Source organism: Zootoca vivipara, chromosome 12 (assembly GCF_965207765.1).
Source record: "Zootoca vivipara chromosome 12, rZooViv2.hap1.1, whole genome shotgun sequence".
In the NCBI taxonomy this organism is placed as follows: domain Eukaryota; kingdom Metazoa; phylum Chordata; class Lepidosauria; order Squamata; family Lacertidae; genus Zootoca; species Zootoca vivipara.
In genome coordinates, this window is record NC_142595.1 from 30974999 (window position 1) to 30989481 (window position 14483).

The window sequence follows — 14483 nt, forward strand, 5'->3', positions numbered from 1 at the left end:
ACACACACACACACCATTTCCCATCTTTGTCAGTCATCCAAGGACTTGGCTACAAAAAGCAATTGCCGGAAAATTGTGAGTGGAGATTCTTGTTCAATCTCATTTTTGTGTGTGCAAATGCTACAGTAGTGAGGAGGTCTTTAACAAAGAATGGGAAAAGTTTGTAATTTATTTGAAAAGCTATTGTAAACAACTACATAAATTTTTATAGAAAACTTGTAAAAATTTGAACTATGGATTGACAAAGAATTTATAAAAATAGAGTTATGATAGAGTTGCAGAGGGGAAAATCATTAGATTAAGATCCGCAATTGGGGGGAGGGAAGTCAGAAGGGATTATATTTTATGTTTTTAATTCATTTGTTTATGTAAAATAGAAAATGCAAAAATCAAACTTATTTTAAAAAGTACTACTGTAGAAATGGGATTTTGACTCTCTTCTCTTTGATCAAACACTCCAGTATCATATTCCAAACTCCCCCAAATGTTCATAATAATTTTATTGCATAATAATAGGAAATAATACTGGGGAAATTAATGATATCACAGTATTTTTCCATCATATATTGAGTGGTGGTTTTAGAGTTAGGTACGTTTTTATTTGAGATACAAATCTAAATATTCTCAATGATTCTTGCTTCTGAATGACACTGCTGCCTTTTAAAGAGGTCAAAATCAGTATTTCCTTGCTACTAAAAGCTTATTATGGTATGTTCACTTTTAAAGGTATTCATCTCACAAGTCAACAGACTTGTCCCACCTCAGGTAAGTGTCCCTCTCATTATGGGAGGTGTTTACCTTTTTGCAAAAAAAAAAGAAGTGCTTTTTCCACCTCATTGTTATTTCCACACCACCTCTTTGCCACTATTCTCCTACTACCGTGTTTCTCCAAAAATAAGACACCGTCTTATATTTATTTTTCCTCAAAAAAACACACTATGGCTTATTTTCAGGGGATGTCTTATTTTTTTATTAAGTATGTTACAGTTTAACCTACAAGGCAGTTTAACCCTGTAGGTTAAGCTGTCTATCAGTATGACTTATTTTCAGCGTATGGCTTATAGTCCTTGAATGCTTAAAAATCCTGCTATGGCTTATTTTATGGCTACGTCTTATTTTCGGAGAAACAGGGTTATATAGATGTGGGAAGTTTGGGAAATGGGTTCTACCTCCTTAAAAGGGTAACGTGACTTGGACCCTGGACAAAGGAAAAACAGCTTTAGTTTTGTAATGACTGTTTTTTGGTGTGCAAATACCTCATCCAGTAGAAGTATATTTAAAGGATCTTCCCTCTATGTAGATATTTGAAGGCAGCTAAGAACCAAACTAGTTGTACACATGTTTAATAGACTGGCACACTTTTAGTTTGGTCTAGAGGGGCTTGTTTATCATCAGTACTATGTGCAGTGGTGTAGCATAGTAGGGCACAGGGGTGGTTGCCCCAGGCACAAAATTGTTAAGGGCACAAAATTTCAACACCCGGTGCTGCTTCACTACAGCTGTGTGCTTCTATCACTGGGTTCGATTGAAAACGGCTTCTCCATGCAAACCAGAAGTGACCTCTGCAGAAAATGGAATGAGGACTGCTATCTCTGCGGTTGTGATTTCTTGGGTGATGTGAATGCCATTAGACAGCTGAATGAACAGCTGTACTCCATCCATTTCCGTCACTCTACATGGCCCTGGGCACTGGCAACCCATGCTATGCCACTGACTATGTGAACCTCTAACAGAGTGGGATCAATATATTATCTATCTAGGTTTTTGTGGAGCACAATCCAGTTCATCAAGCACATGCAGTACATACTGCTCTTGTCCTTCTGGCTTGCACTCTTTATAAAGATTTGAGGAGTGTGGTTATCACTCCTCTATTATTGTCCATTCCTGGTCACCCAACCACTGTTACAGTGTACTTTCTCTTGGCAGACCAAGATAAGCAGGTGACAGCAAAGGCTGCAAAATTTTTAGCCAGGGCAATTAGAATAAGATCCATTATTTGACTATTGACCCAAACCCCCAAAATGTATTTTATATAATTGACTTTTTACCTTTATCCTCTGCATACCGCATTTTGTTTGTTTTATTGCGATGGCTGGTGGCTGATGCAAATAAAGATTCATTCATTCATACTGCTGATGGCAGTGCAGGAGGTTATTAGAAACACGTGACTAGTTAGTATTGATTAATAAGAACTCATGCACCATAGCTATATAGGTGACTGCCAATATACTATTAGAGGAGTGCTAGTAATATCAGTTGTGTCCTAATTCAAGGTACACAATCATACTCATGTTGCGTGATTTTTTTAAAAAAATTAAGGTATTCATCTCACAAAGCAACAGACTTGTCGCACCCCAGGTAAGTGTTGCTCCCATTGTGGGACACAGGAAGAAGGGGTTTACCCTTCTGCCCCGTCATGGTCCCAATATCACTTATCAGCAGCTGCTATTTGCATTAGAAGCTAAGCTCCATTTGGTACAAACGGGAACTTTCTTCCTGAGGCAAATAGCAGCTCCAGAGGAATGTTTGGGAAGAGAACAATGAGAGGAACTGCTCCCCAAAGTACAAATCCTGACCGGAGTCCCCATTGATTGGAATTTTGCAGTTTTAAAACAATATGCTATATTATGTTAAACAATATCATGAGTTGTCTGGACAAAATATACACTGTCTTTAATGGATTCCTGGCACAGGAAATGGACTGAAAACTATAAACTAGTCAAACGCTACACAAACTTTCATATTTGTATGCAATTTAGTGGGTTGTTTTCTCATTCCTACAGGTACTCTTACCAAACCAAACATATTTCTGGAAGCCTCACCCAGTGATGAAGCAGATGAAGTTTTGGTTAAGTGTCAAATACCACCAGTCTCTCCTTTTACCAGAATTATTCTCTGTGAAGACGGGGTAGGAATCAAAAGTCAGAAGCAAAAGGATACAATATTTTTATATAAATTCTCTTATAAAATATCGAGAGCAAGTATAAGACAGCTTTCTTGCATGTACCAGAACATGGATAATAATAACAAGGTGAATAATTCCTTTCCAAGTGATGCCAGGAACCTTTCTGTTTCAGGTAAGAAAACTACAAATGAAATAGTTTTTATAGAAAATTGTAATTTTCTTGATTAATCAAGAATGGAAATTTCCTGTGATACATTAATGCTACGCAAAATGCTTTGAGTTTATTTCCTTCAGGCTTCAACTATTTTGGTTGCTGCGTATTCCTCTACTTTCTTTCTGTTTTGTTTTTTTTAGAAAGGGGCACTTGGAGAATAGACTCCAATGAAGATTTCAGGATACATGCAGGTAATTATGCTAATTATGCACTCTCCTATGAAAGGAATGATTGTAGCCAGTGCTTTTTTTCTTTTTTTAAAAAAAAGTTTAGGGGTATTCTCATTTTGACTCAGGAAAATCACCATTTTATAGTTCAAGTCAGGAAAAATAAATAACAGTAAATGGACAAAAGTACAAAGATTCACAAAATGTTTAGTGGTATGCGTACCCCTGCATCCCCCCAGGAAAAAAGCACTGGTTGTAGCAAGTGGGAAGCCACACTGTAAACCTCACCCCTAATATTAGGCTTATAGAGCTGTTTAGGGCTTGTGAGTAGGAAAATGGCACATTTGTATTTCTCATCCTTCAGAATGCTTAGCTTCAGGGGCAACAGCCCTACTCCCCCCAGCCTTGCCTTTCATAGCTGCCAAGTTTTCCCTTTTCTTGAGAGGAAGCCTATTCAGCATAAGGGAATTTCCCTTTTAAAAAGGGAGAACTTGGCAGCTATGTTGCCTTTACTGCTGTTTATGTGGGAACAGTTTCTGCTAGTCATCCCACCATACTTCTCCCTACAGGATACTTTAAAGTGTTAGGGGTTCAAGAGGCTTTGACAGCCTCATGGTCCTGGAAGCCAATGAATAGTCTCAGTTCTCATTTCATGTTTTATAAAAAAAATATATCCACTTCTGCATACCTGGGAAGTCCCAGAGTGTGCTGAAGCCACTACCGTACTTTAAATGTGGGTGGCCCTGTTTCACTTTCAAAATGTGTAGAATCATTAAGTTTGAAGTTCAAATACATACAAAACAATGACAATGATCATACTTTAACAAGCCAAGTAGGAAATGAGTCCATTCTTAATCTCATATAAAGTGGTTCTAGTGATATTTATATATCACTCACCAACAATACCCAACAAGTCCCCAGGTCACATATATATTACAGCTGCTCATTGTAAATCTTCTTACATAAGCACATACCGGTATCTGGATTTCACCAGCTGTTTAGCTGAAAGCCTTGTTAGTTACTGGGTGTGCGGCATGTCATGATAGCATTGAGCAAAATAAAAGTTCTGAAGGACTGTATATCTGAACGATGGCTGGTGAAAAGGGGAAGTTACTGGAAAGTCTGTTTATTGGTAGTATATGTGTGTGCTGCTTAAGTTCTTGCTTATGTTTTATTGAGTCTGTTCTTTGGCTTATTGAATTTTCAGTAAATGGGGTAAACATTTGGGTTGGATCAAGAGTAATTTAGTTGCACTTCCCTTTTGAAACCAGGGAGACTAATAATGACTGTCACATGGATTTCAATGGGAAATAAGTGTGACTAAAGCACAATCCTATTAATGTCTCCTGAGACGTGTCATTACTTTAATGAGGTTTACTTCAATGTAAGTAGGTACAGTATAGGAATGCAACCTAAATTGGTCAGCAACTAACCCATTATGTTCAGTACCTCCTGTGCAGAAAGCACAAAGGGCTTCAGCTGCTCTAAATGATATTGTAATAAATATGAATCTTTTTTAACACCTTAGCTGATCCTCAAAAAGGCAGTCACCCCTGTGTGATTATACCTTTGCAAGCACCATAGAAATGGAGTGAATTCTCAGCTACAGCAGAAGTGGTAAGAAATGCAATTACATCTTGCACATTGATCCAATTATCCACTTTTATCCAATTCACAGGTGCCTCAAATAATGCAGGTTCCTTAGGTAAGTGAGTTTTTACTCTAAAACCCAAATGCCACAGGACTCTTGATTAAAGCCTTCTTTGGTTATTGGATGAATTGATGTTCCATCACTGGGTGAAGATGCAAAAGTCCTGTGAATCACAGAGCCCAGCAGGCAGTGCTATCTATTCCATTGCTCCTGAAAGCCACTGAGAAGTCCCTATGCAGAATCCCTTATGCAATGATACTCTAGCAGGAAGAATAGGAAGGGGCAATTCTCATCTCAAAAGGAAAGAAATTACATAGGTCATTTTAAAGCCATAGATTATAAAACCTACCGGTAAGTGATCAGAGATGGGAGGATTGGTTGGTTGACATGCTGTTTCTTATAACTTTGTAAAAAGCACCACAACTTGAAAAGCCAAAAAGGAGGGAGAATTTTTGTATAACAGATTTGCTTTCAATTCGCAGGTTTTGAAATTTCCCTAGGTAAGTAGTTTTTATTTATTCCAGGGGTGAATGTGGCCATGTGCTTTAAGGCAACTTTTGGAGGGTCACATGTGATTGGTTGGTGAAACCCAAAGCAAACATGGGCAGAACAACACATCTGGATTTTATCTTTGCATGCACACATACCTGACTACAACCAAGGCAGGCAAGAAGCATTAGAGTTCAGTAACACATTCCAGGCAGCCAATAATCACTCAAGAGGATGCAAAGCAGGGCTGGTGAGGGTTGTGGCCTGGGCAACACCCCCAGGACCAAACATTTAGCCCTTGCACATGAGGTTTCTCCAACCCAAAGCCTAGTACAGTGGAACCTCGGTTTATGAACACCTCGGTTTACGGATTTTCGGTTTACGAATGCCGCGGACCCATCTGGAACGGATTAATTCACTTTCCATTACTTTCAATGGGAAAGTTCGCTTCAGTTTATGAACACTTCAGTTTATGAACAGACTTCCGGAACCAATTACACCCATGCTTTGGGTTAAGTACGCTTCACGTTGAGTACTCCATGGACCCGTCTGGAACGGATTAATCCACTTTCCATTACTTTCAATGGGAAAGTTCGCTTCAGTTTATGAACAGACTTCCGGAACAAATTGTGTTCATAAACTGAGGTACCACTGTACGTCTATTACTTGTTACCAGACTCTTGCTTGCAAACCTCCATGTTGATCCCATGAGTTGCTCTGTTGTAAGTTCCACAGCAGCAGACACACTGTATCATAACAAAGTTTCTTTTCTTTTTTTAATAATTTTTTATTGATTTTACAGAATAACACATAAAATACATATATCAAATTCATCCCACCCTCTTCCACCACCCCCCACGAGTCCCCTCCTGCCACGAGAAGATCCCGCGCCGGGCAGATAGTTGAAGGTGGTCCATTTTCTAGATGGGTTTATCCCCCTCCCCCTTGTCCCTCCCCCAGAGCCCTCTTCTGCCACCAGTGGGCCCCGGGTTACGAGGCAAGAGAGAGGAGAGTGTCCACCCTACCTCTATCCATACATATAAGAAAAGCAACAGGAAAAAAGCCCCCCTATCCCTCCCCCTCCCCCTCCCCCCCGAAAATAAAAATAAAAATAATCCCCTCCCCCCAAAAAAAGCTTTTAAAAAACGGGAGAGAAAAAAGAAAGGAAAAAAGAGGAAAAAGAAAAAGAGGAACAAAAAAAAGAAAAAAATCCTTAGTTCATATCATTATTTAAAACAATTTGGACTTCCCTGACTCCCCCCGCTCTGTGTTCTTTGTTAATTATCAATTTGGCAGTTTCCACAATAGTAATAATATAATCCTTTTTGATACTCAAAATTAACTCTTCTGTAATATACATATTATCCATAATTATATATCTAAATAATTCATTTTCATACTATCAATTCCCAAACTTAAATCACCTCTATCTTAATTCTTCTGTCTTATATTTCTTCCCTTAACTTATTATTTTTACCAAGAATGTATTCAATTGCATTTTAAATCAAATAATCTGTCCTCTTTATTCCTCAATAATTAGTTAGTCCCATCCCCCCTACTGCTGCAGCCAAATCCTCTGGACATTTCAGCGAATTCCTTTTATCATACCCAAATCACGCCATTCATACCAGTCCATTGAAAAATATTCTTTACTCATTCATCCTACTCCCACCCTATCCCAGATCCAACCCCAATGTTCTTCCCACAAACTCTGCCGCCCCCCCATGATTACACCTGTTGTCCAATCCCTCCCCTCTTCCTTTGCGCTCTTTTTCTCCTCTGTATCTCGTAACCGAGTCTTTGCATAGTCCATCTCCATATCTGTCTCTTTTTTCCTGCTTTTTCCTTCTTTCTTGCAGCTTTTACCCTGAACTCCTCCTCTCACTAGGAGTTCAGAAGTGTCCGCTGTTTCTTTCTTGAGGACTCCTTGGGAAAAGTCTAGATCTCGCCCCACATCTCCCACTTGTGGGGCATTGTGTTCTTCCTGTTCCTCTTCTTCCAGAGTTTGTATTTGTAAATCTTTTGTACTGACTCTGTCTCTCCATAATTTGTTCAGCTCCTGCAGCTGTTCTGAATCTTGCTTCAACACTTGCTTAATGTCCGAGAGTACGGAGGAAATCTTTTGCCAAACAAGGTCTTGTGATGTTGTTGTGGCTAAGTCCTTCTCAGACATCTCGGATTTCATGTGCCTCTAGTTGTTTGGGCAGCCGGAAATGGCAGGAATCAGATTCCAGCACTCTCTACGCCATTTTTAATTGAATTGGGTATATTCCTCCTTTATTATAAAATATCCTTTTTCATATATCTCTTAAATCCATTATCCACATTTTAACAGTTCTGTTTTAAGCACCTCCAGATTGTTCAATTCCAACTTCAAAATTATAATCCAAATCTTTGATAAATTCGTATTCTCAGGTCCTTCACTGAGCTGTCCCTGGACCCGGGTACAGCTTTCAAGGGAACTCGCTTTTGTCAAATTACATTGCTTGCAGGCTCTCCATTACAATCAGCTCTCCCCCCTGCGCCTGCAGCAGAGGGGCTTCTGTGTCCGCTTCCCTGATAAATTAGATACCTTCTATCTTTTGGACAGCCAAGGGCTAAGTCACTGCCTCGTTGTCTCACGGGGGGGGGGGGGGTAATCGACTCCCTTTTTGAATTACCCCCTGTTGCCAATTGGTTTTTCTGATTAGCTTTGATTTCACAGTCTTTGGTATTTATAAATAGTTTGATCCTTACTTTAGGGGAATCCGCCGCTCTCCTCCGCCGGTATCAGGGCTTCGCTCCGTGGGGGTAAGATGACGCTCAAAATGGCTCCCGCGGCGCTACCTCCACTTTCTCCGGGGCTCTTTCGGAGCTTACCGGGAAGTAAAGGGGCCTGCGTTCGGAGCACTGCTGAGCAATTTCATCCACAGAAAGCTCAATCTGTGGCTCTATGGGGGTCGCGACGCCTTCGCGACTTCCCCCCCCCCCCTCGCGGAGCTGGGTTGCCTCGGAGCCGAGGCAAATCCTGCCGACGGAGCTGGCGGCAGACCGGAAGTCTTCGTATCATAACAAAGTTTCAATGGGCATGTCTGAAATCACAATGATCAAACTGTAGGTACTCCATGCCACATTTCAGAAATCTGGACAAATCAGGTTCTTGTGAACTGCCCTGAGATCTTTTGATGAAGGGAAGTATATAAATCTAACAAATGAAAATAAAAACTGTTCTTTTTAGCAATTCAGACTTTCAGGTTTTATGATCATTGAATGTTGCTTGATGTATCCACCTTTACTATGCACGCACCATTGTATAACATGTTTCCTTTTGTGCTCTATTCACTATCTTAGCTTTCTCATCCTTTGGAATAAAGTGGGTTGATCCATGCATTTTTTCTCCCTGTCCTTAGCATTAGGATTTGGAATTGCAACTGCTTCCACCTTTATCTGTGCTGCATTGTTTTATGTGCTGGAGAAAAGAGGTAATGTTCAAGCAAAACACAGCAATCATAATTTAACTACTAAAATAAACCCTCTGCAATCCTGCCTTGCTAGGATTTATGTTACAACCGACTTACTTCAGTATAGTCTTATTGCACAGTCTGTTTCTCTGACAGTGGTGGATGTGGATGATGCCTCTGTCTTGACACTGTTCACACATTCATCTTATCTCTTGGTTGCTCCTGGATGGGCAGCATATGCATAATAATGTTCCTGCATGCTGTCTGCATGTCCACTCCAGCAATCACACTGTAAGGTGTGTGCACATATAATGAACAAATGTCATGTTGAAGGAATGAGCACTACTGTCCCTGATATTGGAGGAACAAGTGGGATGATGTCCCAGGGAGGGGCAAGTTTTAAATAGCTGTCCAGAACTTTCCCCATTTATGTCTGCCCCCTTATGCAATGGTTCAATGTGTGTTATAATTATGGTATTATGTCATAGCAGCTATGAAGAGATTTATCTAAGATGATCCAATGTACACTGTATCTCTCTCAGGTATAATCAAATGGAGAGCAACCAGGTAGGTGTAATGAGACTTCAATAATTATGCCTTGAATTCAGTAAAGTGTGATTCAGTATGCAGGAAATATGGTAAAGCAGCTTTGTTCCTCAAAACAGCATATTCTGGGCAACAAGTTCTTTTCTGGATATTGGTCATGCCTAAACCTGCTTCATATCGTAACTGGAACTAATGCTTTCATATCTTCTCCTGGGTTAAATAGAAATCACGCATTTCAAGTAGAGACAACTTCCTCTATTCCTCACAGTAATAAAATTGGAGAAGAAGTAGCAAAACTTGGATGGGTAAATTCAGACAGTCATTTATCAAGTAGTAATGTTTCATGGCACTATATCTAATCATATTTTAAAAATGAGTTCATATAGTGAAGCGCCTGCTCTTAAGAAGGGTCAGACAATATGTTGTATGGGGGCAGTTTGTCCTCCTCTTGAGTTGGGGCTCTTAAGTTTCTTTCCACTCTAATACTTGTTTTGTGAATACAACACCCATAGGTAGATTTAGGGAAGTGTGTGAAGCTGATTCTCCATGGAAAAAGAGAGAATTTGGCTTTAAATGAAGTTGCCTGCTGGAATGTTATTGCAGACATATAATGTCTGTGTTTATGTTGTGAACCACCCTGCAGATAAAGGACAGCATACAAACTTAATAAAAAATAGAACCCATGCTAATCTTTGACTTCAGTTTAATAGCTTGAGATGTATATTAATGTATTTCATAAAAATTGATATACTGCTTGATTGTAGAAAAACCTCAAAACAGTTTATAAAAGAGATAAAACAATAAAATTTACAGCAATAATTTAAAGTATACAAAAAGTTGAAACAGTAATAGATTGAAGCTAATTAAAACTCTCTAAACTTTCTATGTATGTCCACATACACATTTGAAACTAGAGAACTTCTCTCTGCCCCTCCAGCTTTATATATCTCACACATCTTTGCTTTCCACAGACATCCAGAAAGAGAAAACCAAACACGTAAGGATATGCTTTATCATCTCTCTCTTTCTCTTCCTGTATTGTAAAGATTGGAGCACGTAGTCAAGTGATGTGAGGTCTGGCGCTTGCTCACAAGCAAGCAAGAAAGAAAGAAAGTTGAATCTACTGTGCTTATGTCCTTATGTTGTAAAGGCAAGCATGTATGGGCAGAATTGTGTGGTAGGGAGCTGTGGCCCTCCAGATGTTGCTCTCTGATCATTGACCATGCTGAACTGGGTTGATGCAAGCTGGTGTTCAACCATGTCAGGAGAACCAAAACTTGCCCTTAATAAGCTTGTGAGCCCTCCTTCCCACTACCACTTCCCTCTCTCATAAGAAAAAGGAGCTAACATGCAGTGGGAAAGAGCATGGCTCCTATATTTGATATCCCCACTCCATCCAATGCAGCCAATACATGCCAAATTGAGGAGGGCCTGCTCTTTAAAATCCAAACATGGGTTCTTGCATGGTAGTGCATCCTTCCTTGAATTCTTGTCCCATCACTGGTACTCCTGTACAGTGGTACCTCGGTTTACAAACACAATTCGTTCCGGAAGTCTGTACTTAACCTGAAGCAAACTTTCCCATTGAAAGTAATGGAAAGTGGATTAATCCATTTCAGACGGGTCCGCGGAGTACTCAACCTGAAGCGTACTTAACCAGAGGTATGAGTGTAATTGGTTCCGGAAGACCGTACTTAACCGGAAGTGTACTTAACCTGAAGTGAACTTTCCCATTGGAAGTAATGGAAAGTGGATTAATCTGTTCCAGACAGGTCCGCGGAGTACTTAAACTGAAAGTACTCAAACCGAGGCATACTTAAACCGAGGTATGACTGTATCCCTATTATCCCTTTTACAATCTAGGCTGACGGGGAAATGAGGTTAGAGACCACTGTTTCCCACCTGTGATTTAAATTGGGCAGGGTCACAGATTATGTTTTATCATTTTCATCCTAACTATTACTGCTAACCCCAGGCTTTTCTGTTGTTGCTTTTCTTCCCAGAAGGGCAACCAGTTGGTTCATTTAACGATGAATCAGAGCAGAATCCCTTGCATGTTTACACAGATATAAACATCAGTCCCGTCAGTGGGATTTACTGCCAGGTGAGTATGCATAATGTTACAGTCTTGGTGAGTTGCAGAGCAATTCTAATCAGACCGATCCCCCAAACCTATAACAATATTTTTCAATACTTTTGATACATCGTGGGTACTTCCGTATGTTTTCATCTCTTTTAGGTCCAAACTGGACCTAAAAGCTGCATTTGTTTATAATGTGTCTACACATTCACATAGAAATGGTGGATGTTTAATTTTTACAACTCTTGTGAATTTAGGTTGTGATCCTATGTGCACTTGCGTGTTGCCCATCCCCACTTGGGACATATATAGGATTGCATTCCAAATCTGCATGCTGGCCTGCTCCTGTCTGCTGGTGGTAGTTTACCTCTCATTGGTTACTCCTCCTGTATGTCTCCCCCACCCCCGACTCACACACACCCTTTGGTGTGTTTCATGGTTTTCAAAGAGAAGAGCACCCATATAATCTGACACTTTTCCCCCCCAAGGCAGAGGCACCCAAAGGAATTTTGCATCCAGCCTATAGCCATGTAAGCTTTAAGAAGAGACAGGAAGCTCATCCTGCTCTGGGAAGGTTCTGTGAGGTCAGTATATACTCAGAGTGTGCCCTAAAATTCATCTTTTATCTATATGTATGCATTTTTTTAAAACCCAATTTATTTTTGAATAGCTCTGTGTTGATCTCGGAAAGATCTGTATACAATGCTTTGCAGGTGTTGCAGTGCCTGGCCTTTACTTGCCCAATGATGTCAGGTGTAGGGCATATAGGGAGGACTGGGGGGGGGGGCAATAGGCCCATGGACAAGAGATTCGCTAACACTATATCCTATTGTGAACATCTCTAATGTAGTCAGCGCAAAGTTGGTATGTGGGAATCACATGCTGATGTTTTAGCCACATGCTTGAGATTTCATTTATTCATATGAAATATGTATGTTAGAGTTTCATTTTCTGTTTTGCTTCCTAGGAAAAAGTATGATTTCCAGATGTGGGGCTTAAATAACACAAACTATTCCAAAACCTAAATCTCAACATCCTGAAAAGTATTCTCATTTCTACTGCATGGAAGATTCCGCATGTTGAACTTATGCATGCAAAGATTACCAATTCTTCACAGCAGATTCTGTGAGGCTTCTCACAGTTTTTGAAGTTTTCATGTTGTTCATTATGCAGATGCATTATGTTAACCAGAAACTTTATACGTTCCCAGGAAGGAGAGGCCCACAGACATAAACTACAGACATAAGCTGTTAATTAGGAGTAAGGGGTTTGTCATAACCTTAAGTAATATAACTATTCAATTAAAATTATTTTGATTTGGGCTTTTTGGTGTGTTTCTTCAAGGAAATTGAGTGCTCAAGCTCCACCTCCACCACCACCCCTCACCCTACCTCCACATAGAATAACCAGACCGGACAACATATTTGGGGGCAAATAAGGCCATGACTTTATTTATTACAGATGTAGAGGTTTGGCATAGGCATTGAATTTAACTGTTGACTTCCAGCCCAGTAGGGGAGTCCTATGACATACGTCAAATGACATACATAGGCAGGGGAGTCCTGTGACATACGTCAAATGACATACATAGGCAGGGGAGTCCTATGACATACATCAAATTGGAATACTGCCGTGGGATCACCAGTTTGAGAAGTGCCATAGCCCAAGCCCCCACTTGGACCTCTGGACAGATGCAAGTCCTCCCAGATCCCTTTAACAGCATACCCTTTCCTTCGGAGAGGTAGGCAAAGGTTACAACCTCCCCTCCAGCCAAGACTAAGACTTATTCAATGCCTAAATTGCCAAACGTTGTGGCAATTGCTATGAGGTAGGTGAAAACCACCAAGCGGGAGGCAATTGGCCTGGTAGGGGAATTCCTGCCCAGCCCCGAAAACAGAAACCAACAACATCCAAGTACCAAACAAGCTTAATACTGTAATGGTGGGGAGGTAAATCTGGTGATCCATCCCCCAGGAATGTCCTGCTTCCAAGCCTGCTTGTGATTGTCTGAATTTTCAGGCAGGCTTGGATTCCAACCAGTGGAGAAAGCCGATAGACTTCTCCACCAGCAGGAGACTACTGTAAGAGGTGTCCATCAATGGATCTCATTGGGGCAGCAGAGCCACCCTGCAAAGCCACCGCTTACAAGTTCAAGGACTCAGGTGCTGTTCTACCTCATAAGCAGCAAGTACACCTTGGGCTGTGCTCACATTTCCATTATACCTGCTCTAAAGAACCCTTTGGTGGTGGCACAATGAGGCATACCTCCAGTAGGACAGCCCATGAGAACTTGACATTGTGTGCTCTTGACAGATGCCATTTCTCAATCTCAGGATCTAAGAGTAAATGTAGTTGTGTACATCAAATGTCTGTAGATGTGACATGAAGGCTGCCAACATTAACCCGGTCACATGGGAATCCCTTGCAGATGACCGCAGTGCCTGGAGACAGACAGTCAGGTTGTGCATCCGCAGCAGTGACCAGATGAGGAATAACTGCTAGGAGGAGCACAGAGAGAATAAATGTCATGGAGCCTCTACAGCAGCACAACCGCAGGAAAACATGTGTCCCTGGTATCAGTTTCCACAGCCACAGCAGGCGCTGTAACTTTCCAACAGTTTGACCTTACCATTGAAAGCACACTCTTCCATGTAGATGGCAATCACATCAAATTATTGAGAAGAAAGAAGCTATAGCTGAGTAGAAGTAGATTTGTAGCAAGGAAGGCAATAAACAGGGCTAAGCTGCACATTCACTGCATAAATTCAGATTGTCTGGTCTATCGTGATTTAGAATGAATGAGCTGTGTGCTTGCATATGCTGCTGAATCTCCTCCTTTAATGCTAGTAGCATAAACAAATCAGGAAAAGCGGGCATCAATTTGCATGTTCTGATTTATACATTACATGTAGATGCAAATTTAGAAATAATTGCTATATTTTAAATAGAAATTCAACACAGCTCATCATAGAAAGGAAGTCTGTGACTAGG

At 40.6% G+C, this 14483-nt stretch overlaps 1 protein-coding gene across 12 annotated transcripts in view; it reads left to right on the forward strand.

Annotated features, from left to right (window-relative positions):
* The window catches only part of LOC118095087 (uncharacterized), a 43644-nt gene extending 30076 nt beyond the window's left edge, over nucleotides 1-13568 (forward strand). For 3 of the 12 annotated variants that reach the window (XM_088656448.1, XM_088656450.1, XM_088656449.1), the window contains 8 exons: nucleotides 4965-4991; nucleotides 5420-5437; nucleotides 8816-8887; nucleotides 9409-9433; nucleotides 10384-10409; nucleotides 11416-11516; nucleotides 11981-12076; nucleotides 12460-13565. In XM_088656448.1, the coding sequence (XP_088512574.1) occupies nucleotides 4965-4991; nucleotides 5420-5437; nucleotides 8816-8887; nucleotides 9409-9433; nucleotides 10384-10409; nucleotides 11416-11516; nucleotides 11981-12076; nucleotides 12460-12471 (377 nt within the window). In that variant the 3' untranslated portion in view covers nucleotides 12472-13565. Of the gene's footprint in view, nucleotides 1-726; nucleotides 766-2783; nucleotides 3078-3259; nucleotides 3311-4964; nucleotides 4992-5419; nucleotides 5438-8815; nucleotides 8888-9408; nucleotides 9434-10383; nucleotides 10410-11415; nucleotides 11517-11980; nucleotides 12078-12459 lie in introns of those variants that run through there. The other 9 variants (XM_088656442.1, XM_088656447.1, XM_088656444.1 and 6 more) reach the window with 7 other exon arrangements.
* The last annotated feature ends 915 nt before the right edge of the window (nucleotides 13569-14483 follow it).